Below are 22190 nucleotides of genomic sequence, written 5' to 3'. Positions count from 1 at the left end.
GGAGGAGGAGGACGCTTAACTATCGTTGTTTACAAATGCGGAGCGAAATCAACGAACGAACGTTTTAATAATGACACACACACACAAGCTTCGTGTTCACTTTTCGTTTGTTCTTCGCCTTCAACGAACGGCTTATCCCTCGGCGGACGCATTTTTTGAATACAGGGTAGGCAGTTCACAAGCGATACGAGGTGTATTCGGAAGAGTTGATTGATTGATCGTAGGTTTTAACGCGCCGACGCAACGGAGGCGATGAGGCGCGCCGTAGTGCAGGGCTCCGGATTAATTTTGACCACCTGGAGATCCTTAACGTGCGCCGAAATCTTGTACACATGGGCTCGTTGAAGAGTGTGGTATCTGATAAGGCTCTCTGATTTCGGTTTATGCTAGATTCTGCAGTCTCCCCGTGTCATATAACGATGTTTCGAAGAACAGTTTAGTCGCGGAAGCGGATTACTCTATAAGCCCGTCTCCGCGCTTCTCGTGGAGGATAAGTGTAACAGATTCATCTTTGCGAGCGCTCACCTCGGGACAAGAGGACCAAGCATTAAAATTTGTCGTCGTGTGCTGACTCCCGAGTATAATTTTGCATTATCCATCGTACTTCTTTCGTAAAATGTTTGTGAAATTTATGCCGCATTGGCTTTTTCAGGGTAGTGATCAATATAAGCGTAACTTGCGTGCTGTCAGGTAAGAGTACTCCGCTAGACTATAGAAGCGCACAAAGTCGATTTACATCACAGTGTGTATGGCCGCAACATGGCCATCGGAGGAAACACGGCTTACGGAGACACTGCCACTAAATTTCAGGGCAGCGGAATTGCAATCAGCTGCATGCATATGCCGGCTTCGGGACGCCGGCCTGTGACACACAACTGGCGCTCATACAGACCGAATTTACGTCACTAAGGTCGCGTCATAAACGTTTATACTCTCGTAAACACACCACGCTTGCAAACAGAGTGCCTGCTCCACATTATTCTGTATTTCGAACGCGTAAAAACGCTAAATCGCAGTCTTTAACGAGCCGCAAAAGCAACGGCGACAGGGGGGAGCGGGCCGGAGACTCCCGCGGCTGCTTTCGAAACGGGCCGGTAGGGGGATTTCAGTGGCGCCCCTACAGGCCGCGCTCGAGGCGTATACTTGCGAGTGCCTGTCGTATTCATCACAGCCCGTTCTAATCACACACCTGATCTCCTTCTCGCGGTTTGAATCTGTTCTGACAACTCGGCCAAGATAGTTGCATTCACCACACAGCGCATACATCCCACAATACAAACTTTAAAAATGCTGGGCGACCATAACACAAGTTTCTCCAAATTGCTCTGAAGCTCCGCTATACATAAGTCTTTCTAGGACTTTTAATCATTGGAGCTTAAATTTTCTCACCTGGTGTTTTTCTTTTTTTTTTTTTCCTAAATATGCAGAAGAGTTTGAGAAAACTAGTGAAACGGCAACAAGTGTCCGTTTCGCAGGTGGCTAGGCGAACATTACATGCACGACAGTATTTATCCGGTATCCTAATTACCGAAGAATAATTAATAACTAGCATTTCAACGACACGTTTTATGGGCGTTTTTATACTCTGCATCAGGGAAATTTTAGCAAATAAAGGTATAAAGCACCTTACAGAAGTTTAATCTGGATAGTGGTGTAAGATATGCGTGAGTTAGGTTCCCGTCAAATCCATGGCCTATTATGATGTATTGGAGGTAATAATAACTGATAATTCGAACCCTACTCATGTATCAGAATATTTAAATAAAATTGGGCCTATCTTTATGTACGAGTAATACAACCGGATAATTTGAACTGACGCAAATATCAATGTTCAGTTAGGTATTTTTAGTTAAATAGCGGTACTGGAGCTCTGCCTTATCATTGAAGTCGGGATAAACGTATAACGCACCTGAAAAAACGAGATTTTTAGTTTCTCTAGTCGTTCTTTGCTGCTCATAAGCTGTAGTTCCCTTCTGGACTTGACCCGTGAACCGAACCTTTTCATGTTCTTCCGTTAACCTTTCTTCATCATTGCGCCCTACACCTTCACATATGCCCTGCGGCAAGATGAACGCTAAGAAAAAAAACTTTAATAAGCACAGGAACCGCAATGGCTGTTCTGTTATAAGAAGGCTGATTGTTACTCATTACGGGAACAGCCGAAACCGAGGGCGATATGCTTTGCAGAAACAAATGTACGCGAAGTCTACTTTTCAGGGGCAAGTGCGGAACGCATTGTTATTCTGTAGAAAATGTGGCTCAGGTGTCTTTAACAAAAGATCGGATTCCAGTTAGTAACAGTTAGTCTTGGAGAGAAAGCACGGGCACCGTATACAACAGCTGGTGCCGCGTTGTTTTTTTACGAACAAGCATTAGTATAGTCTATATACTCCGCCGTGGCATGTTGCTCATTCCGCGTTCTTTACAGACGAGTATACACTACGCTGGCTGCGTAAATTGGTCAATTTATAGTTTATGCTGGGCACGACTGCAGCGGGTACACTTTGTGACACAGACGCGGTCACAGCGCAATGCGACGTTACGTGTAACAGGCCAATTTCCACCGGGAGGTCAGTCTTGTGCGAGAGGCGTCCATTAATCATCAGGCCCATTTCCATTGCAAACTCGCACGTACACCTTGGCAAAGGGAAGCGACCACGCTAATTGGGATTCTGCGCGTCTCTTCTCAGGCGGTAAGCGATGAAGTATAGCAGTCGACTCGCATATATACAACCAACTGTTAGTGCTACCATGCCATCTGTCATGGCTGCTCTCTGAAGACAGCTCTCGGATTTCGAAGCGGCTGGCTGTACCAACTGCAAATACGCGCTCGGCGCCTTTAGAAGTGAAGCAGTTACTCAGACGACGTTCCCTTTGCTATCGACTCAGCATCTTCCGAACGTCGACTGGAGTGGAGCTACGAAAGGTGTTTGCGAAAGTGTTAGCTTCTGGAAGTTTGGAATGTTCCAGAAAAGCTGAGTATTGTAAAGTAAGTGGAATTGAAGGATGTGAACTAGGAAGACCAAGCTTCTGCTATTGATGCCAAATGTCGCTAGCGACCAAGGCGTAAACTATATAACAAACTAATTTACTTGTGCTTCTAACCCACGAGAAAGTTGCGCGCATCATGTTCATGCATATTGGCACTCGCCGGGTGACTTATATACTAGACGAATCTGCGCGTTTGTCGTTGCTGTGGGCATTTTGCAGTCAGAGCAGCCACCTCATTGATTATTGTGAGAGGTCATGGCAGGAACACGCAAATAACACCAAAAAAACCTGCGTAAGTTTCACTATTATGCTAGAGAGGCAAAGATAAAGACCGGGCGTAAATGGCGGAGCACCTATAGAACCGCGGTGCCTGAAAGTCCTGAGAATAACAACCACGCCGTGGTAGTTTATTATGATGGTAGTTTAGGTGGTCACTGGTTTAAAAAATCCATAGATATTTGAAAAATATTAGCTAATCGACCTAAACGGACATGAAAAAGCCCTCTCCGAGAGTGACGTTTCCGTTGTCGAATCCACTAGAGGTCGTTTCCGAGACACGGGATTGTAAATACCATCCTCGTTAAGCCACACCAACGTAATCCAATGTTACTTAAAACTAAATGAGAACAGTTTCTGGCAACAAAGCAATTACCGTTGCGTTTGCTACGGCGTTGTGCAAACCAGTGGTCAGCCAGGTTACCCGAATGCAAGGTCCGGCCGGTTTACATGAATGCGTAAAAACACAGGAATGCACACATCGATACACAAGGACGGATCACATCAACAAAGATGTGTTCGCACCGTTAGATGCATGCATACCGGGCGCAGTGCAAGCGAAGGCGTGGTTTAAACGCTGTAAACTACAATGTGGGGCGCCAACGCCGCATACGTGGGATAAACAAATCCATATTTGGTGCAATTAGCTTGATCGCTTCAGATTTCTGCACTCGAGTCGAAGTCAAAGGCAAGAGACATTTTGGCTGAACCTGTGGAACCATAAACACCCAGATATCGCTGTAAGGACGCACCTGGATTTCGTAGCGGGCCTGGTGTTCAAGTCGGAGCTCGTGCGTAGTCTCCAGCGTACCCGAAGCGGCTTCGATGCGGAACTTGCCCTGGGCTCCGGCCAGAATGGAGTAGGCCACACGAGCGTTGTTCCCATCATCTAGATCGGTCGCGGTGACGGTGCTCACGAAGCTGCCCGGCGGTGCCCCGTCTGCCAACTCCACAAAGTACTGCGTCGGGTAAAACTGCGGCCGGTGGTCGTCGACGTCCAAGACAGACAACTCGACCGTGGCGGTCGACGACTGCGCGGGGTTGCCCTGGTCACGGGCGATCACAATCACGCTGTACGCGTCCTGCTTCTCTCGGTCTAGGCTCTGCTTGGCGGTAAGCCGACCGTGCACTTCATCGAGGTGGAACATGCCCGGGTACATCAGCTCGACCTCGGGCGCGAGCCTGTAGGCCACGCTGCCGTTGGAACCAAGGTCTCCGTCGGCTGCGGACAAGACAGTGACGAGCGAGCCGGGCTCCGCATTCTCCGGAAGGGACGCCTTGAAGGAAGACAGCGCGAATGCGGGGGCTTGGTCATTCTCATCCAGCAGCTGGACCCGAAGTACTGAGTGCGCCCAGCGCGGGTTCGGACCTCCGTCTTTGGCCGATATTTTGAGCTCAATCAGGTCTTTCTGTTCACGATCTATGGGCCGCGCGGTGGTCACCAGCCCCGTGGCGGGGTCTATGCGAAACCAGAGCCTTTCGTTTCCCGATGTGATGGCGTAGGAGAGTCGCGCATTTATCCCAGTGTCTCGGTCGGTGGCGGTCACAGCTGCCACAAAGCTTCCCACGGGAGCCAGCTCACTGAGCTGCGACGAGTACTCGGACTGCTCGAACACCGGTTCGTGATCGTTCACGTCGTTAACCAAGATGAGCAGAAATGCAGTCGATGATCGCGGCGGGGAACCTCGGTCCGTCGCAGTAACCGTGAGGTTGTACCTGCTGACTTTTTCACGATCTAGAACACCGTTTACACGCACTATATCAAAGCTGGGCGTCGGCTCGAGCCTGAAGTGGCCGAGCTCATTGCCGCCCCGTATCTCGACGACAGTGTCACCGTTGGGGCCTTCGTCGTGGTCGATCACACTCACTGCGGCCACCACAGAGCCGTTCTGCGCGTTCTCGTCCACAGTGGCGTAGCTGTCGGGCGCAGTGAACACCCTGAAACGAATCACAGGTTCGTGGTCATTTGCGTCGACCAGGCTCACGGTCACATAGGCACGCCCGTCCTGCCGAGGCGAGCCGTGGTCGTGCGCGAACACTGTAAACACGCAGCTGCGCGGAGAGTCGGGCCGGCTCCGTTTGCACCGCGGCGGCCCCGCGGACGCTGTACGCAGCACACCCGTGTCGGCGTCGATGGCAAAGTCAGCCTGCACGGCGGGGTCGAGGAAGTAGGAAAGCTGTGCGTTGACCCCCGCGTCAGCGTCCGTGGCGCGCACTTGGAGCACGCTGGCGCCCGCGGGTAGGCTCTCGTTGATGCTCACGAAGTAGTCGCTGTGGTCGAACATGGGCGGATTGTCGTTCACGTCCAGCACGGTCACATTCACCTGGAGGTGACCCAGCCGCGGAGGCGTTCCACCGTCGCGAGCCGACACGTTCAGCATGTAGGAGTCGCGGGCCTCGCGGTCGAGGCGACCAGTGGTCTCGAGGTGCAAGAAGGGAGTCTCTCCGCTCGGGTTAGTCGTGACCACCAGCCGAAACTTGGCGTCATCGTTGCCGCCCACGATGCGGTAGTCGGTGCTAAGTCCGTTGGCACCGGCGTCCCCGTCACTCGCCGTGTCGAGGATGACGCGAGTGCCGACGTTCGCGCTCTCGGAGAAGGCCACATTGAGGCTGGACTCCGGGAACTCGGGCGCGTTGTCGTTGACGTCCAGCACTCGCAGGCGCACCTCGATGGGGTACGTGGGCTGGCTGCTGAGCACCACCAGGTCGAAGCGGTCGCTGGCCAGCCGCTCGCGGTCAATCTCCACCGCCGTCCGGATGGCGCCTGACTCCGGGTCAAGGGTGAACTCGGCCGGCTGCTCGTTGAAGCGGTACGTGAAGTTGGCGCGCACGGGGATGTGTCCCACCAGGGTGCCCGCCGGCTGGCCCTCTTCCAGCTCCAGCGTCACCCGCGTGTCGGCCTGCCGCGAGCGCATGGCCGGCAGCGACGACTCGGAGGACGGCTCCGTGTTGACGATCAGGCTGGCCGCCGGCGCCGCGAGCGCGAGCAGCAGCAGCAGCGGCACGGGCCGCAGCGGAGGGCGCATTGGCCGCCGCATCGGCACTCGTTGGCACATCACGGCAGCGACGCTGGCTCGGGGCCTGCTGTCTGGGGCCCAGAACACGGGCCGCTGGGAGCCGGTGTTCCGGCCGACGGCTGGGCAGGCCTCATGGTGGCGGCAGCAGGCACTCGGCTTTCTCTGGCTCTGCCAGCGGGCCGCTCTGCCTCTCGCCGGCTGCTGCCCCCCCGCGGGAAACCTGCTCCTGCGAGACGGCATTCCAGTGGCCGGGGAAGGGGGCCCCGTGACGTCAGGTCCCCCTCCTGAGGGGAGCGGCAACAGGCGGCCCCCCGAAGAAGGGTCCTCCTCGCCCCCCCGGCCAACTGGAATGCGCCCGGTGCCTGCCGAAGAGAGCGGCCGCTCCTTCGGACGGCGCTGTCGGCCAGGGCTGCTCGCCGGTGCGGCAGCGAAACCGCGCGCGGCGGCGGACTTCGGCGCGCGGCTGCTTACCGAAGCAAGACCGGGAGGAATGCGCGTCGCAGTGGCCGTCCACGCGACGATTATCCGCTGCTTCTTTTCTCTTTTGAACTGCGCCCGCTCTCACCTGGCTCCAATGGAGACAGAGCGGGGCCGGGGCACGTACGTGCTCATAAGCCGCGCGTGAGATGTCTTTTCAGCGGCGCGCCTGGTTAAGATTCCGTGCACAGCGGAGGCGAAACAAAAACAGTCAGGGAGGAGGGAGGGACAAGAGGATTGTCCGCATCGCCACGCTGGCCGGGAGGAGATCACTGCCGCCGCGACGACGACGGTTAGTCAGTCTTGCCGGTCTGGCAGCGCTGCACAAAGGCCATTCATTTCGCCCGCCTTTCTCGACGACGTATTACACAGTGTCCCGACTCGTCCCGATGTGCGGTCCTTTGAATGACACGACGCACGCTCTTCGCTTATCTCCGCGCCCCACGCGTTCGTGTAACTCGCTGCCTTTCCCACGAAGTGAGCCGTGACGGGACGCGCAATTAATGCGGCCGGAACGCTTCAGCCCGCTGACCGGAAATATGAGCACGCCTACGAAGTGGCCAGATTTAAGCTCTGGAATTAGCGCGAAATGACTGGTTGCCCGGCTAAGGAGTACCCGGCGTTTCCCGCCGCAGTGACGTTGTGACAAAGGCTTTGTGGTGGACGCGAATTCGAGTTCGGCCGTGGCGGCCGTTTTTCCGGTGGAGAGAAAAACCAAAACACCCGTGTGTCCAGATTTCGGCGTGCGTCAGAGAGCCCGCCGTGGTCGAAATCAGCCCGTAATTCTAATTCTCCATTACTGCGTGCCTGAAAGCCAAGGTGTGGTTTCGGTAGGTAAAACCTTCAAAATTTTATTTTGAAGCGACAGCTTTTTTAGTGGGACCGATGGCGTTCTGTCGCAAAACTGATGCATTTCCCCATAGAAAAGTTGGTCTACCGACAAGCTCTGATAAGATCTCTGGACACACGGCGCGTGAGTGAAACCGGGCTTGTGTGTCAGAACGATTGCTTGAAAATCGTGATAAAGGAACAGTTCTAGATAAGACAATGCATGCATCGGTAAGGAAGAATCAGTACAATAGTATACCTTTATCTCAAACCACGTATCGATACAGAATTTGATCGTTCGTAGGTGCGTTTACTTAGTGCGCGAAAAACCACCGCAATTGGTTCGTTCTTCGTTCGCGATTTTAGCTTTCGCGCTTGTCTCAACTTTTTTAAGGAGGGATGGTAATTTTTTTTAGCGGACTGCTTTGAAAAACACGTCCATAACGTGAGAATAAAGTTCAAACGTAGTACACATGCTTGGCCGCAGCCTTCCTTCCCGCCCTCTGTTCCATGGCAAAAAATCCGCGGTGCCCACGTGTAATTCCCTGCTTTCGTCGGTATATGGCCCCATAAGAGCCTCACTCGTTGTTGTAAGAGACCTGATTAAAACTTACATACATGACATTTTCTTTTCAGCCTTAAAGACGCGCAATTATGCTCAGTAGTTTTTGTAAAATTTGCTTCATAAATTTTGGTCACGAATGGCTACAGCCGTCCTCTTTTTATGAATAGTGCACGTCAGCGCAGACTGCTACATTAACAAAAAAATAAACTTCCCTTTTTCTTCGAATTGCAGCGAAAATGTTTCCCATATCCGTACGCCACTCCCACGCCATTGTACAGGAAACGCACGCGCGCGCCGCCACATCGTTTAAAAATCAAAATAACAAAACCTCGTCCAGATTGCAATTTATAGGACCCATCCACGGTCTCATCGACGTCCGCCTACTGGCCTCCAAGCTCTGGGCCCCAAAGCCGGCTTTGCGGTTAATTAAGCCCGGCCAGGCAACGATTGCCAATGTGCAACGGGGACTACCAATCATCCGGATTAGAGACTCGTCTGTACCTGGGCAAGCGCGGGAGGGCACCTCGATACCTGCCACCACGCGCGTCTACGGGCAAGGCGCGCATATAAAAGGGTACCGGCCGTGGCAGCGGTGTCTCGTAGTTACGCAGACCGACCGCCAGCCGTTCCTAGCGCTCCTCCGCTATGCGTGGAATCCTGCAGCCGGCCCACCGGCGGACCTGCTCGGTGGTGCTGGTGGCGCTCGTGCCCATGCTTTCGCTGGTGGTGGCTGGCGCCCAGTCCGACTGGGCCACGCACCTCGGACGTGTAGAACGACGGGTAAGGAGCAACGTCGCTCTGTGCGTTCGCGCGAGCATCGATAGGCATATATACTTATGCTTAGCTGGAACGCCTGCATGGTTGCTCTGGCTTAGACGAAACACGTCGAGGCTAACTCTGGCGTCTTTTAAGGCAAAAGTCTTCAAGGGACTGTGCAACACTTCCGATAAACGCTTTCACTGTTTCCTTAGCGTCTGCAAGCGCTACGAAAGCTATAATTCTAGCGGCACTGCGTGATTTGCTCGTCGCTACAGCAGGTACGCCTTCCGTTCCTGCTTTGCTTTTGTGGCTTTCCTTTTAAAGTGGCTATCGGGTGCGTTGCTTGCCGCAACTGAAGGAAAACCGACCAGCAGCGGCTACACCGCTGTATTGACGTAATTCCAGCGGTCGAAGAAAGACCGGGAAAGAGAGAAAAATCTTTTGAGCAAGCCTAAGTTATCTGAGCAGTAATGTTTGACTGAGGCACTTTGCGACTCCAAAATCTAAGTACTGGATGTGTTCGTTGACCACGTTCTGTAAGCATTTAAGATTTCAAAAAAAAAAAAAAGTTGAAAGAGGTGTGGCAGGGTCCCTTTAAGGCGAAATTCTGAAGTGCCCCATTCTACAAAAAACGGGCGTTGTTGTTGCTGTTGTCCGCTGCAGCAAATAGACTCCGCTGCAAAGAGTAAAACACATTCTAGTACGCATGGGACTCGAGCCCTGATCTCCAGAGTAGGATCCGAGTGTACGTTACCACAGCACTACTTTAGCATGTTTCCATCGGTGCAACAATCCTTGCGCTTGATGCGCGACAGGCGGCCGTTAAGGCACGTGATTAGAAAAGGTGCACTCCAGCCACGGAGAAACGCACGTGATTCTTTGTCGGTCCCACTAAGAAAGCTTTCGCTTTAAAATAAAATTTTGAAGCTTTTACCTGCCCGGACCACACCTGGGCTTTGAGGCACGCAGTAATGGAGAATTACGGACTATTACGGACTAATTTCGACCACGGGGCGGGGGGGGGGGGGGGGGGGATGTAGGGTCTTTCTAACGGGGGGCTGGGGAAGTCTGCCTACCGAAGTAATTAGAGCCAAAAAGGAGAAGAAACTGAAGCCAATAATAGCAAACACGGCGTAACAGCATCTTTGATACGTATTGCTATGCTTTCGTCTTCGAATCACGGAAGGCTATGTTCAAATTACCGACGCAAAAGCCATATCGCGATCTATGGACGTAAAAAACGGTGTGTCACGCAGTTCGGTTGACTGAGACGTGAAATGACGTCACTGTTTAATGTTCTTGCGACAGTTGCGGCAACAGCCTGAACCCGGCCTATGCAGACTTCAGTTCTCAAGGAAATTCTTTATTTTTTTTTAACGCGAAGCTTAGGTGTGCTTACTGATGGAAAGCCTTCAGGAAAGCGAACTTTCTCTGACGATGCTGATGACGTGGGTGAAGGGAATGAAAAAAACGCTTCCCGTGGCTGGAATCGAACCCGAGTCCTTCACGTTACGAAACCGGCGTCTATCCAATTGCTTCATTTTTTTTATTAATATCCAATTGCTTCATTTCGACGTGGTCGAAGCGAGCGCCAAGCAGCAGGTACCGATTCGCGCCGTGCACCCCAAACCCAAACGTTAGACCCTACGGAGTGCACACGCGAGAGATACTGCCGGTATTGCAGGAAAGTGGTGCGTACCTCCAGAGTAGCGTATACTCGCAGTGCGGGATTGGCCAACCAAAGAATCCATCCCAAGAAAGCTTCGCGTCGTCGTTAGACGGAGGGGTGCATGACGAAGAAAGTTTGGTCTGTCTGTCTGTCCGTCTGTCTCTGACTCGATTCAGCCACCCGGCCACAGTGAAACTGAATCTGCGCAATAGTTTTATATACCCACAGCCAATTCTAAACGTCTAAGTCCGGTGTCAGTGTTCATACTTGTCAACATCGTTGAACGAGAACGAGACATTACGCAAATGTGAGGCAGAAAATCAATACGTAAGGAATATTTGCAGTGTTCCTTTATTACAAAATTCATGAATGCTTGGTTTTTGCGATAGCGAATGAAATACTACATAAGCGGCAGAACACCGTCGCCTGCTGTTGCCTGCGCCACCTCCTGGCGGCATTTAAGAAATCAAACGGCAACAGCAACGAAAGGTTTCACTAGATGGGTTCCATGTTCCGCTTGGAACCCTCGTGGAGTAGGGCAACGTGGTTCTTTAAACGTTGTGGTAGGGTGCCTCAATTCACGCGCGTATCCGCCGTAAGTCAGCGCTGGCATCGAGACACCCGACTTGGAGCAGTGGAACGCGGTGAATTTAAATTGACTTGAGCAAACCTCTAGCGCGTTATCTTGGGAGGAACGTGATGGGAAAGGAACAGCATGAGAGGTGAGCGGGGAAAAAAAAGGAAATCTACTTGGCAGGGGCCTCAGTCGACTATCGTCTTCCGTCGACATTTGCAACCAAAGGAGCAGAGAAGCGGCCATTTTTAATCTCGCAGTTTTCTTTCATTTCCTGAACGTTAAATAAAGGTAGCGCAACTAATCCTAACATTGTTGTATGCTCCCGAAAATGTTCGACGAAACGGCCGAACAGAAATCCTCCTTTTCGTCAACTGAGTATTTCTCCTCTTCCGTCCTTAGGCTCGGTATCACGTATCTCGTGTGTTTGGCCATAATGCCAGCCGATTGTCGGGACCGGATGATGCGTCTTTTATTCTTCCCTGAGGGTTTGTGCGGAAAAGGCACCTGTAAATTGTAAAGGTACTACAGAGCACTGCAGACGCTCGGGCGCAGAAGTAATGCTGTACTTGGCGTATACACCTTTCAATCAAAGCTGCAGACGTTCTCCTCTTCGCGAGCCGAGCTTTTTCCTACGGGCAAAGTGGATCCCCACAAAGCTCAACGCGGGAATTCACTCAACTAAACGGAGCCCATCCCATACCCAGGTTTCATCAACTCTGGGTTGATGTGGGGATTGCACAGTGAGCTATCGCGCTTGATCTTGGCGAACAATTTATATAAGAACCGGCGGTGCCGGCCCTGTGTGCATACTGCATGTGGCAAATCTTCTATTTTACTGCGGAATTGAACAGAAGTTTCGTAGACAACCCTTTTTTTTTTGTTACTATAACCTTGGCCGTTGACAAGCTTGGCTTGTCAATTGTTTTTCACAGCCAACCAGCGCGTTTGCCCTCATATATATACCGGTGTATGCAGGCCCGTCGAGCAACAGTGATATTGGGGGTAAGAAGACGTCCCGCACGGCATCAACGAAATAACAGCAAACCATTCATTGGACGCTTTCAGACAAGGTTTTAAGAAAACAGTAACAGGTCAATCACACGTGCTGTTGATTTAGCAGCAGAGCTGATTACTAAGCTTTTAGTTCCACCGTGGAGAGTTTCCAGCAAATATGTCAAGAAAAATACTGAGCCTCGTGAAGAGGGCCCGGCGTCGGCGGCCAGCTCGACCTCCGGGAACACTCAGGCCAGCGCTCATGGCGCGATCTCTCGCGTGCTCTTCTGCTCGCCAGTTCCCGTGCCTTATCGCCTGGTGTGGGGAGCGCAGACGCCGAGTTTGCGCTACAGACGCCGAGTTCGCGAAGCCGGTTGCCGCGGCTTCTAGCGCGCGCTAACGCGGCCCACTTTGGGAGAGATGTGAAAGCCTGCGGACAAAACGATACGCGCCTGCCAGTCATGGGAAATTTTCAGCGGCAAGTTCGGAAATCCATGTGAGGTGCAACAGCCGGGTCTCCGACAAAGGGACAGGGGCCGCCAGCTCTGCCGTTTCTGCAGCCTTGCACCGCTAGTACAAGCTGCACCATTTTTCTTTTGTTCCGTTTAGCTTCATAAAAAAAAAAAAAAAAAAAAACGGAGGGCAAGCCTACAGCTACAAATAGGTAGTGCGGAAATTTGGCGCTATCGCGCCGTTATTACTTTACGCCATGATCCCCTTCCAACAAGCTGCTCGCTTTTCCTTGGAGTTACGCATTTACTGTTGGGGATGGGGCTTGTTTCATGGAGGGGGAGCAATACCTTAAACTAGCATTATGTGTCAATCATGGACGAGCATAAATGCAAGATCTATTAACCTGCACTAGAGGGCGAAAAACCCAGCGTTCCCGGGATTAGTCTCAAACACAGAACGCGAACCACCACCAAAAATTCACTGTGTATGCGGAGATGCAACTGGGCGTTCGTCGTAGAGCACACGCATCGCACTCCTCAGCTATAGAGAGCGAAGCGCGGAAGCTAACAAAATATCTTACCGCTTCATTGTAGATCAGTTATACGCATCCCGAGCATAATATCTATTGGTTTGTCTCTTATTCCAGCAAATGAGGACTATAATGTGCCCCTCTGACGACCGCTCAAGAAATGAGGAACATATTATGCATGGGGGCTGTTCCCATTGGTCCGCTTAATAGCATGAATTAATGGGTAACTGAACCATTAGAGCGGGGACAGGAAAGATCGTGACCTAAGGTGAGACATCTATGGCGTCGTGAGCAACGTCTACTGCTTCGACATAATGCCGCGAAAATGACTCTTCGGAACGTTGCAGGTTCCGGGCACAGCCCAAATGGCTTCACCTTGAACTCGTACAGACCGTCGGGGGTTATAAACGCAGCATCCTCGCAGTTTCTTGTGGTCACTTGAATTTTCAGTAGCCGGTTTTCAGGTAGGTCGAAGTGAAGAATATACTTCGCATGGAAGAGGTGGGTAAGCGCGTCGCTCATTGTGAGTGGTACACACGTCTGCTTTGGTGATTTCCTTCCACCGCAGGTATAGAGTCAACGCAGAACCCCAGATTGCCATATTCTTTCTTCACAAGCTCAACTGGGGCAGCTTAGGTACTTTTCGGGGACTGTATGATGGCGCCGCCGTGCATGTCTTCAACTTGAGTGCGAATAACATCGCGTTCGGGTTAAGTTGACTGTCTGGTATAACCGGGTTCCATCTTCGGTGATAATTCGGAACTTCGCAAGTTCAGAATTACGCAAATTCGGCGTCTGGCGTAATTTCGAAGCCGTCGAAAAACAATCGCTGTATATATCGCCGTGGCAAAGCGCTTACTTTTTCCTCTTTTCCTTGCGATTCCAGGGGTTCGCGTCGAACAAAAGCGCACCCTTGGAAGCGTCGTCGGATTCGGGTTGATAGTCAGCGATCACGTCACTTGCTTCCCGAATTTCTTCGAGGATCGTCATGGGCTCTGCCTTGTTTGAATGCTTCTACTTTTCTGTGAAATTCGTGACCAAAAGGTGCGATTTTTTCCGCTTGAAGCCCACAGTGCCTCTTGCGACGGTTATTGTTGTGGTTGTCTCACGTCTTCATTCACTCGATTAGCGCCGGGGGAAGGAGGGGGGGGGGGGAGGGGTCTGCTGTGAAATAAAAAAAAAAGAGAATAAAAAGAGAAAGAAAACAAAGGCGGGGAAAAGGGCGACAGGAGGTCACGGGCAGTTGCTGATAGTAGGGCTCACTGCGGCAGTCTTCCGGGGTACCCACCGAAGGCGAGGAGCCTGGCGCCTGGTGGCGCAGCAGTTAGATCCAGAAGAAACCCATCCAGCGCCCGCCAAAGCTCGACGAGGTAGCTGTTGGCGTATACAGTCGAACCCTCGTCATAACGAAGTAGTATCGGGGCAGCAAATTAGTCGTTATATCCGATATACGTTATAACAGTAGAGGCAAAAATCTGCTGTAACAATTTGACAATCTCACTCGTGCAGAAATGATACAAAAATGCATTGTTTAGGCTTCCAACCCACTATAAACAAGGTAACCTTTACCATTCTCCTTGTTGCATTTCAGGCTGAATGCGCCGGAGCATGAGTACGTGAAACTGCAATAAAACGAGGTTCACTTGACCAAACGGGCCTGCGTTTTTATTTATTTTATGAAGGATGTGATCTTCATCTGGTAGCTACTCACAGAACCGAGCAGGATCGAGTTTTCCATAGTGTAAACGAACAAAATGGCCTTTATACTTCTGCAGTTTCGTATGCCGAAGGGTTTTTCCAAGTAGCTTCTCAGCCTCCTGGTCAAATATTTCTTTGTTATATCCGATACCGCGCGCAGCTTACGGCTTCAGTTTCGTTAGAAAAAAATCATCACCATCATCATCATCATCACCAGCCTATCTACGCCCACTGCAGGGCAAAGGCCTCTCCCATTATTCTCCATTTACCTCGGTCCTGTGCCAACTGTGACCAATTTATCCCCGCAAACTTCTTGATCTCACCTGCCCATCTAACTTTCTGCCGCCCCCTGCAACGCTTGCCTTCTCTAGGGATCCACTCTGTTACCCTTAATGACCAGCGGTTATCTTGCCTTCGCATTACATGCCCTGCCCACGTCCATTTCTTCTTCTTAAATTCTACTAATAAGTCCTTAACACGTGTTTGTTCCCTGACCCACTCCGCTCTATTCTTGTCCCTTAATGTTACACCTATCATTTTTCGCTCCATTGCCCGCTGAGTCGTTCTCAATTTAAGTTGAACCCTCTTAGTTAGCCTCCAAGTTTCTGCCCCGTAGGTGAGTATCGGTAAGATGCAGCTGTCATACACTTTCTTCTTCAGCGACAATGGTAGACTGCTATTCATTATCTGAGAATGTCTGCCATATGCACCCCACCCCATTCTGATCCTTCTAATTATCTCTGTCTCATGGTTGGGATCCATGGGGTCACAACTTGGCCTATGTAGATATATTCGCTTACCACTTCCACTGCCTCGCCACCTATCTCAAACCGCTGTGCTGTAGCGAGGTTATTGATCATTACTTTAGTTTTCTGCATATTAATTTTCAGGCCCACAATTCTACTCTGTTCGTCCAGTGCGGAAAGCATGCTTTGCAATTCATCCCCCGAGTTACTTAGCAAGGCAACGTCATCAGCAAATCTGAGGTTACTGAGGTATTCTCTATTAACCCTTACTCCCACCTGTTCCCAATTCAACGTTCTGAATACTTCTTGTAAACATGCTGTGAATAACATTGGAGAGATTGTGTCTCCTTGTCTGACACCCTTCCTTATAGGTATTTTACTGCTCTTCTTATGGAGGATGATCGTAGCTGTGGACCCACTGTAGATATCCTCTAGTATTCTTACATAATGCTCATCTACCCCCTGGTTCCGTAATGCCTGAATGACTGCTAGGGTTTCGACCGAGTCAAATGCTTTCTCATAATCTATGAAGCCTATATATAGGGGTTCAGTATACTCAGCGCACTTCTCTATCACCTGATTGATCGTGTGAATATGGTCCATTGTTGAATAAACTTTACGGAACCCTGCTTGTTCTTTAGGTTGACTGAAATCTAACTTTAGCGATTACCTTGGTAAGTACCTTGTAGACGACTGACAGCAAGCTGATCGGCCTGTAATTTTTCAAGTGCTTCATGTCGCCTTTCTTATGGATAAGGATGATGTTCGCGTTCTTCCAAGATTCTACCATTGCGGTCATTAGGCATTCCGTATACAGGTTTGCCAGTTTTTCAAGTACAATTTCTCCGCCATCCTTCAAGAGGTCTGCTGTTATCTGATCCTCACCAGGTGCTTTGCCCCCTTTCATTTCTTTCAAAGCCTTCCTTACTTCTTCGGTCGTTACTGGTGGGATGTCTATCTCCTCTGAACTACTGTCTCGTTCGGCATTATCCTGGATGTCCCGGCTACTGTACAGATCCCTATAGAACTCCTCGGCCACTGTGACTATTTTATCCCTATTTGTGATGACATTGCCTTGCTTATCTTTAAGTGCATACATCTGATTTTTCCCCACGCCAAGACGCCTCTTCACTGCTTTCAGGCTACCTCCGTTCTTTGCAGCGTAGTCGATCCTCTCCATATTATACTTCCGTATGTCAGCTGTCTTACGCTTATTGATTAACTTCGAAAGCTCCGCTAGTTCTATTCTGTCAGCTGCAGTAGAGATTGTCATGGTTTCCTGTTTCCTAATTAGATCTTTCGTCTCCTGTGAAAGTTTACTAGTATCCTGTCTAGCCATAGTTCCCCCGACTTCTACTGCACACTCCGTGATAATGCGTGTAAGGCTGTCGCTGGCTTCCTGTGTCGTAAGCTCGGCTTCCTCGTTAAGAGCTGAATATCGGTTCTGCAGCGTGATCCTGAATTCTTCTACTTTACGTCTTACTGTTAGCTCATTTATCGGCTTCTTTTGTACTAGCGTGTTGCGGTCCTTCCTCAAATCTAGCCTAATTGGAGATCTTACAATACGGTGATCACTACACCTTACACTTCCGAGCACTTCCACATCCTGCACGACGCCAGGGTTATCGCATAATATGAAGTCTATTTCATTTTTATTCTCCCCATTCGGGCTCCTCCAGGTCCACTTCCGGAAGAAAAGAATAAGTGCATTGAAATAAAGCGTCATCAACCAAAGGTCGTATTTAGTTCGCTATAGCCGATAATTCGCTACATCAGTGTTCGATATAACGAAGTTCAACTGTATTAGTCCCGGGCAGGCCCAAGTTCGCAGGGAGGTCGTACACCGTAGAGTGGACACGTATCTCACGTGCCCAAGCTGGGAAGGGATGAACCTAGGTGTTATGGTCTTCGGAGACGCTGTAGCAGAAAGGGGGTTAAGAGCGTGCGAGACTGGGCTTGCCGGATCGTGACTTGATGCCGACGACTGAAGAGATGACAAGGAAGAGGAGGCATGCCCAAGGAATTGTGGGCATTCATTAAGTATGCCCGACGGTATTTGTTAGCTCGAACGATGGTTTCTCTTCTGTTGTAACTTGTTGGTGGCGTCTCAGTTCCGTGCTTGATGTCGTCCATCGAACTAAAGCGTCTCGACTGCGTGGATTGGAATAGATCGCGCGGCAGCCGGTTTGCCTTTTCGTTTCTGGTGTGCCTGAGTGGCCAGGTATCAAGTCAACTGTGAAAGCGTAAGCCAGTGTGCGAAATACGTTGACGTAAAAAAGGTGGCTGACTACTGTGGATGTGTGCCGAGCGTCGCAACAGGCATCCTACGCTTCATGCGAGTCCGTGAAGACATGCTACTACGGCCTTCTGAACTGTGCTGAAAGCTCAGGTGCTTCAATATAATATGGCATGAAGTTCTGTCCCGGTGGTGTGTCCCGGTTCTTTTGTGAGGTTCAGTTTGCATCCTTGTGAGATGCCGTCCTCACCACGCGGTGGCGAAGTTTGGAAGGGTCATGAAGACACCACGGTCGAGAAGCAAGCTTTGGTAGGTCTACAAGGATTGTGTCGGTGTCAGGGGCAGCATCTTGACGGTAGACGGTTATAAGGCTTGCGCGCGGGGGGAGGGTCGGCCGACAAGGTTGCTGACTTGGCCTGCAAATCAATTATTGCCCGTTGTCAAGTAGAAAACGCATCCCTTAGCAGGAGCAGTTGGAGAGTGACGAACGCAGCATGGTACGTGGGTCCATTATGCTGACGCGCAACCTACACGTTCTGAAAAGCGTGAAAGGATGACCTCGTGCTGTACGGTCACGCGGACTGTCGCAACATGTAATGTTTTAAAATCTTCAACGCGAATGATCCCCTCCTCACTGAATTGTCAGATTACGTGTCTAGTGCTGCTATGTATACGTCATGGCCGTCGATGCGTACTGTATGTTGATCGGACGTATAGTTGTCTTCGAGTTCCAGTAGCGTTGGGGCGTTATATCATGGTTGGTATACGCATTGACGATTTATTGCAGCGCGTCGTGGCCTGTCGGGTGTGCGTCACGGTCTGTAGCCACCGTCGTGTAAGAGCTCCTCAAAAGGGCTACAGCGGGGCGTCGGGCTGTGTACCATGGGACCACCGTGGAGCTTGGTCTTCGGGGCGTCGTTGCATAGTTGGAGGATCTGCGTTATTTCGAACTGAAGCAACTTCGCGTACAGAAGCTACTGCTTTCAGTTCCCCTGTGTGGGCTGCAGCGAGCGCGGCAACGCCGTTCACAGCGCAGGCTCTAGTTCACCGCGCAGGTGGCCGCCGAAGAGCGCGCGGCATTGCGCAATGGAGGTGGGGAAAAAGAGGCGACAGCGGTGGAGAGGAATATATAGTGGGGATGTAACCACACTGCCTCCGTACGGGGCCATGCTTCACTGCGCAACACGTAATGGGGGAAAGCAGTTTCGCGTGGACCTTGAAGGGCCGTGCTGTGCAAGCGCGAGGAGCATTGGATTGGATTGGATTGAATCAAATTGTATTCTATTGGATTGGAAATCCAATCCAATTGGAGTACGGGTGTGTAGAGAATTGGTTCTGCACATTCGCCTGTCTGCGGTTTCAAGAGGAGTATCGTCATAGCCGCGGCAGACGCACTGGCGCCGGTGCGTGCCCAGCTGTGCGCCTCCGTTGCGCAGTAGCCAAGTCTGACGGTGCGCCGGAGCCGCTTGATAGCCGTTTAGCATGGCTCCTGGAGAGCCGTGCTGCGCATGCGCGAGGAGCAGTGACTGGACTGGACTGGACTGGACTGGATTGGGTTGGATAGAATGGGAAATCGTTTTAGCAGCAGTAAGCATGATAATCAGCTAATCCTAGACAACCAGGGAACCTAAGAATAACCAGCTGAACCTTAGCTTACGCTACGTATATCCTGGTATAGCCTAGCTAAGCCACTGCTAATTTTTTTAAAAGTTGGCTTCACATCTAAACCCAAATGCATACGTGGAAATACGTTTTTTCACGGGCAATGTAAGCCCTTTTTGTATGAATTTTTCCGCACGCTGCCAAGTCCTCTAGTTTTAGTTCGTGACGGGCGTGAGAACTATGGGGTCATACATATACAACGTCGTTGTAAAAATGTCCACCAAATTATTGCGGCACACATTAAGGCGAAATAGAGACCAGTAATGATCAAAAGGATGACGAGGACCGCCAGTATAGGACAGGACTGTAAGCGACAAATCGAGCACAAAATGAGGAGGAAAATTTCTCAGGTATGTATGTGGTGCTTTCCAGGACCAAACGTTCAGACCATGGTGGAAGAATCTTTCACCATGGTTAAGACTGCGTCTCACCATTTCACCGACAGAAAACGTTTTGTATTACGTACAGACAATAGTTACGATGATATACGGGCCGCAAATAGTTTGCGCGGTTTTGTGATTATTATTGTAAGAGTATATATATATATATATATATATATATATATATATATATATATATATATATATATATATATATATATATATATATATATATATATATATATATATATATATATATATATATATATATAAGAGAAGAAAAACTTCGAACAAGGTAAAAGCACGATTGTGGCCTACGTTTCAGCAAAGAGAACTTGCTTTCCTCAGGGCCCTGAGGAAAGCAAGGCCCTGAGGAAAGCAAGTTCTCTTTGCTGAAACGTAGGCCACAATCGTGCTTTTACCTTGTTCGAAGTTTTTCTTCTCTTGTGTTCTCTACCATCTTCAAAGTTCTACTACTCCCTATATATATATATATATATATATATATATATATATATATATATATATATATATATATATATATATATATATAAGGTTAGTAGAGACAGAGACACACGAGAAGGACATTAAAAATAAAAATAAAAGTTTACTGACGTTTCAGGGAGAGGACTCCCTTTCTTCAGAAGAAAGGGAGTTCTCTGAAGAAAGGGAGTCCTCTCCCTGAAACGTCAGTAAACTTTTATTTTTATTTTTAATGTCCTTCTCGTGTGTCTCTGTCTCTACTAACCTTATTTTTTCGCGCTCTGTGGGAGTTTTTGTTTCCAGACTATATATATATATATATATATATATATATATATATATAAGGTAAGTAAAGACCGAGACACCCAGACACAGAAGAAAAAAATAAAAACATAATTGTTCACTGATGTTTCAGGAAGCGGACTTCCTTTCTTCACCGTACTCTGAAGAAAGGAAGTGCGCTTCCTATAACGTCAGTGAACAATTATTTTTTTGAATGTTTTTCTCGTGTGTCTCTGTCTTTACTCACCTTATTTCCTCACGCTCTTTGTGAATTTTTTTGTTTCCAGACTATATATATACGCACGCTCAGGGATGCACCCCGCAAACTGAGGGCTTGTGGCTAAGTCGACGCGCGTTGACGATATTCGACGTTAAGAACATTCGACGTGCGTTAATAACGCACGTCAAATGTTTACTACTGGAGGGTCTTTCTCTCGCAGTCGCTCCCTCATGTCCGAGCGACGGCGCTATGCGGGTTATCTTCGGCGCCGCCCGTGGCTAGGTGCACAAACGCGTGCACGTTCTTATACCGGTGCGACGGATCACGCAGCCGTGACGGCGTGCGTGACGATGTCCCTATTAGACCGCATAAGCCTCCCCTCTCGCTTTCCTCTCCCGCCTGTTTGAGACCGCAGTGCATACCGCGCATGTGTTTGTGTGTGCGTGTGCTGGCGGCGGAAAGCGTGACTCTTTGTTGCTGTTTGGCCTCGCGACTTCGCTTTGTTTTCCTCTGGCCGCTGGCTTTCTTGCTCCCTGTAAGTGCCCCCGAAGAGGGCGAGAGGGGTGAGGAGGACAGGGCTCACCACTTCTCCGGAGATGCGCGTCATGGTCCCCTGGCTGCGCGTGCTCCAGAGACGGAGTGAAAACCAGATCAAGCTACGCTGCTGCGCGCATGCCCCCGCCACCGGACTCGCTTTCTTCTTCACGGCGTCTTCCGTCCCACCTCGAGCGTAAGAGAGGGGCTTTTCCGGGGCAGCAAGTTCCTTGATCTGCTTTGGCGCCGACTAGTGTTGATTCAGTTGCTCCAACCGTTCCTTTCAGTACGGAGAAGGTAACCACGGAGAAACTCGCGACAGGTTACCCCGTGCCTTCCTGCTTCACTCCGTTCCTCAATCACTCGGAAGAAGTGTAATCTAGAGACAAAAGGTGGAAAACTGTGGTGGAACTTAAGCAGTTCTTGCAGCTGCAGTAGGCTGAGAACGAGGACGCGAGTTCGATTCCCGGGCGAGGCGGCCGCTTTCCTGATGGAGGCGAAAAGCAAAAGCGCCCGTGTGTACGATATTTCGGCGCATATAAAGATCCCCAGGTGATAAAAATTAATCCGGAGCCCTTCACTACAGCGCGCCTCATCACCTGCGTTGCGATGTCGCGTTAAACCCTACAATCAATCAATCAATCAATCAATCAATCAATCAATCAATCAATCAATCAATCAATCAATCAATCAATCAATCAATCAATCAATCAATCAATCAATCAATCAATCAATAAATCAATCAATCAATAAATCAATCAATCAATCAATCAAGCAAGCAAGCAAGCAAGCAGCTGCAGTAGGTGTCTTCACAC

At 50.1% G+C, this 22190-nt stretch overlaps 2 protein-coding genes across 3 annotated transcripts in view; one reads left to right on the top strand and one right to left on the bottom strand.

The window, feature by feature from the left end:
- The window catches only part of Ft (cadherin-related tumor suppressor fat), a 105963-nt gene extending 99402 nt beyond the window's left edge, over nucleotides 1-6561 (bottom strand). Inside the window, exon 1 of the mRNA XM_077703444.1 lies at nucleotides 4020-6561. Within this exon, the coding sequence (XP_077559570.1) occupies nucleotides 4020-6524 (2505 nt within the window). The 5' untranslated portion in view covers nucleotides 6525-6561. The remainder of the gene's footprint in view (nucleotides 1-4019) is intronic.
- Nucleotides 1-22190, top strand: part of LOC144174661 (uncharacterized) — a 112278-nt gene that overhangs the window by 78203 nt on the left and 11885 nt on the right. The window contains exon 1 of one of the 2 annotated variants that reach the window (XM_077703445.1): nucleotides 8740-8934. The exons of the other annotated variant lie outside the window; for it this stretch is intronic. Coding sequence (XP_077559571.1) covers nucleotides 8800-8934 — 135 coding nt within the window. The 5' untranslated portion in view covers nucleotides 8740-8799. Of the gene's footprint in view, nucleotides 1-8739; nucleotides 8935-22190 lie in introns of those variants that run through there. 2 annotated transcript variants of the gene reach the window in all.

This window comes from Haemaphysalis longicornis, unplaced genomic scaffold, assembly GCF_048455015.1.
Source record: "Haemaphysalis longicornis isolate Haplotype H1 unplaced genomic scaffold, Haemaphysalis longicornis Haplotype H1 scaffold_3, whole genome shotgun sequence".
NCBI lineage: Eukaryota > Metazoa > Arthropoda > Arachnida > Ixodida > Ixodidae > Haemaphysalis > Haemaphysalis longicornis.
This window is presented reverse-complemented; position numbering and strand designations above follow the sequence as displayed.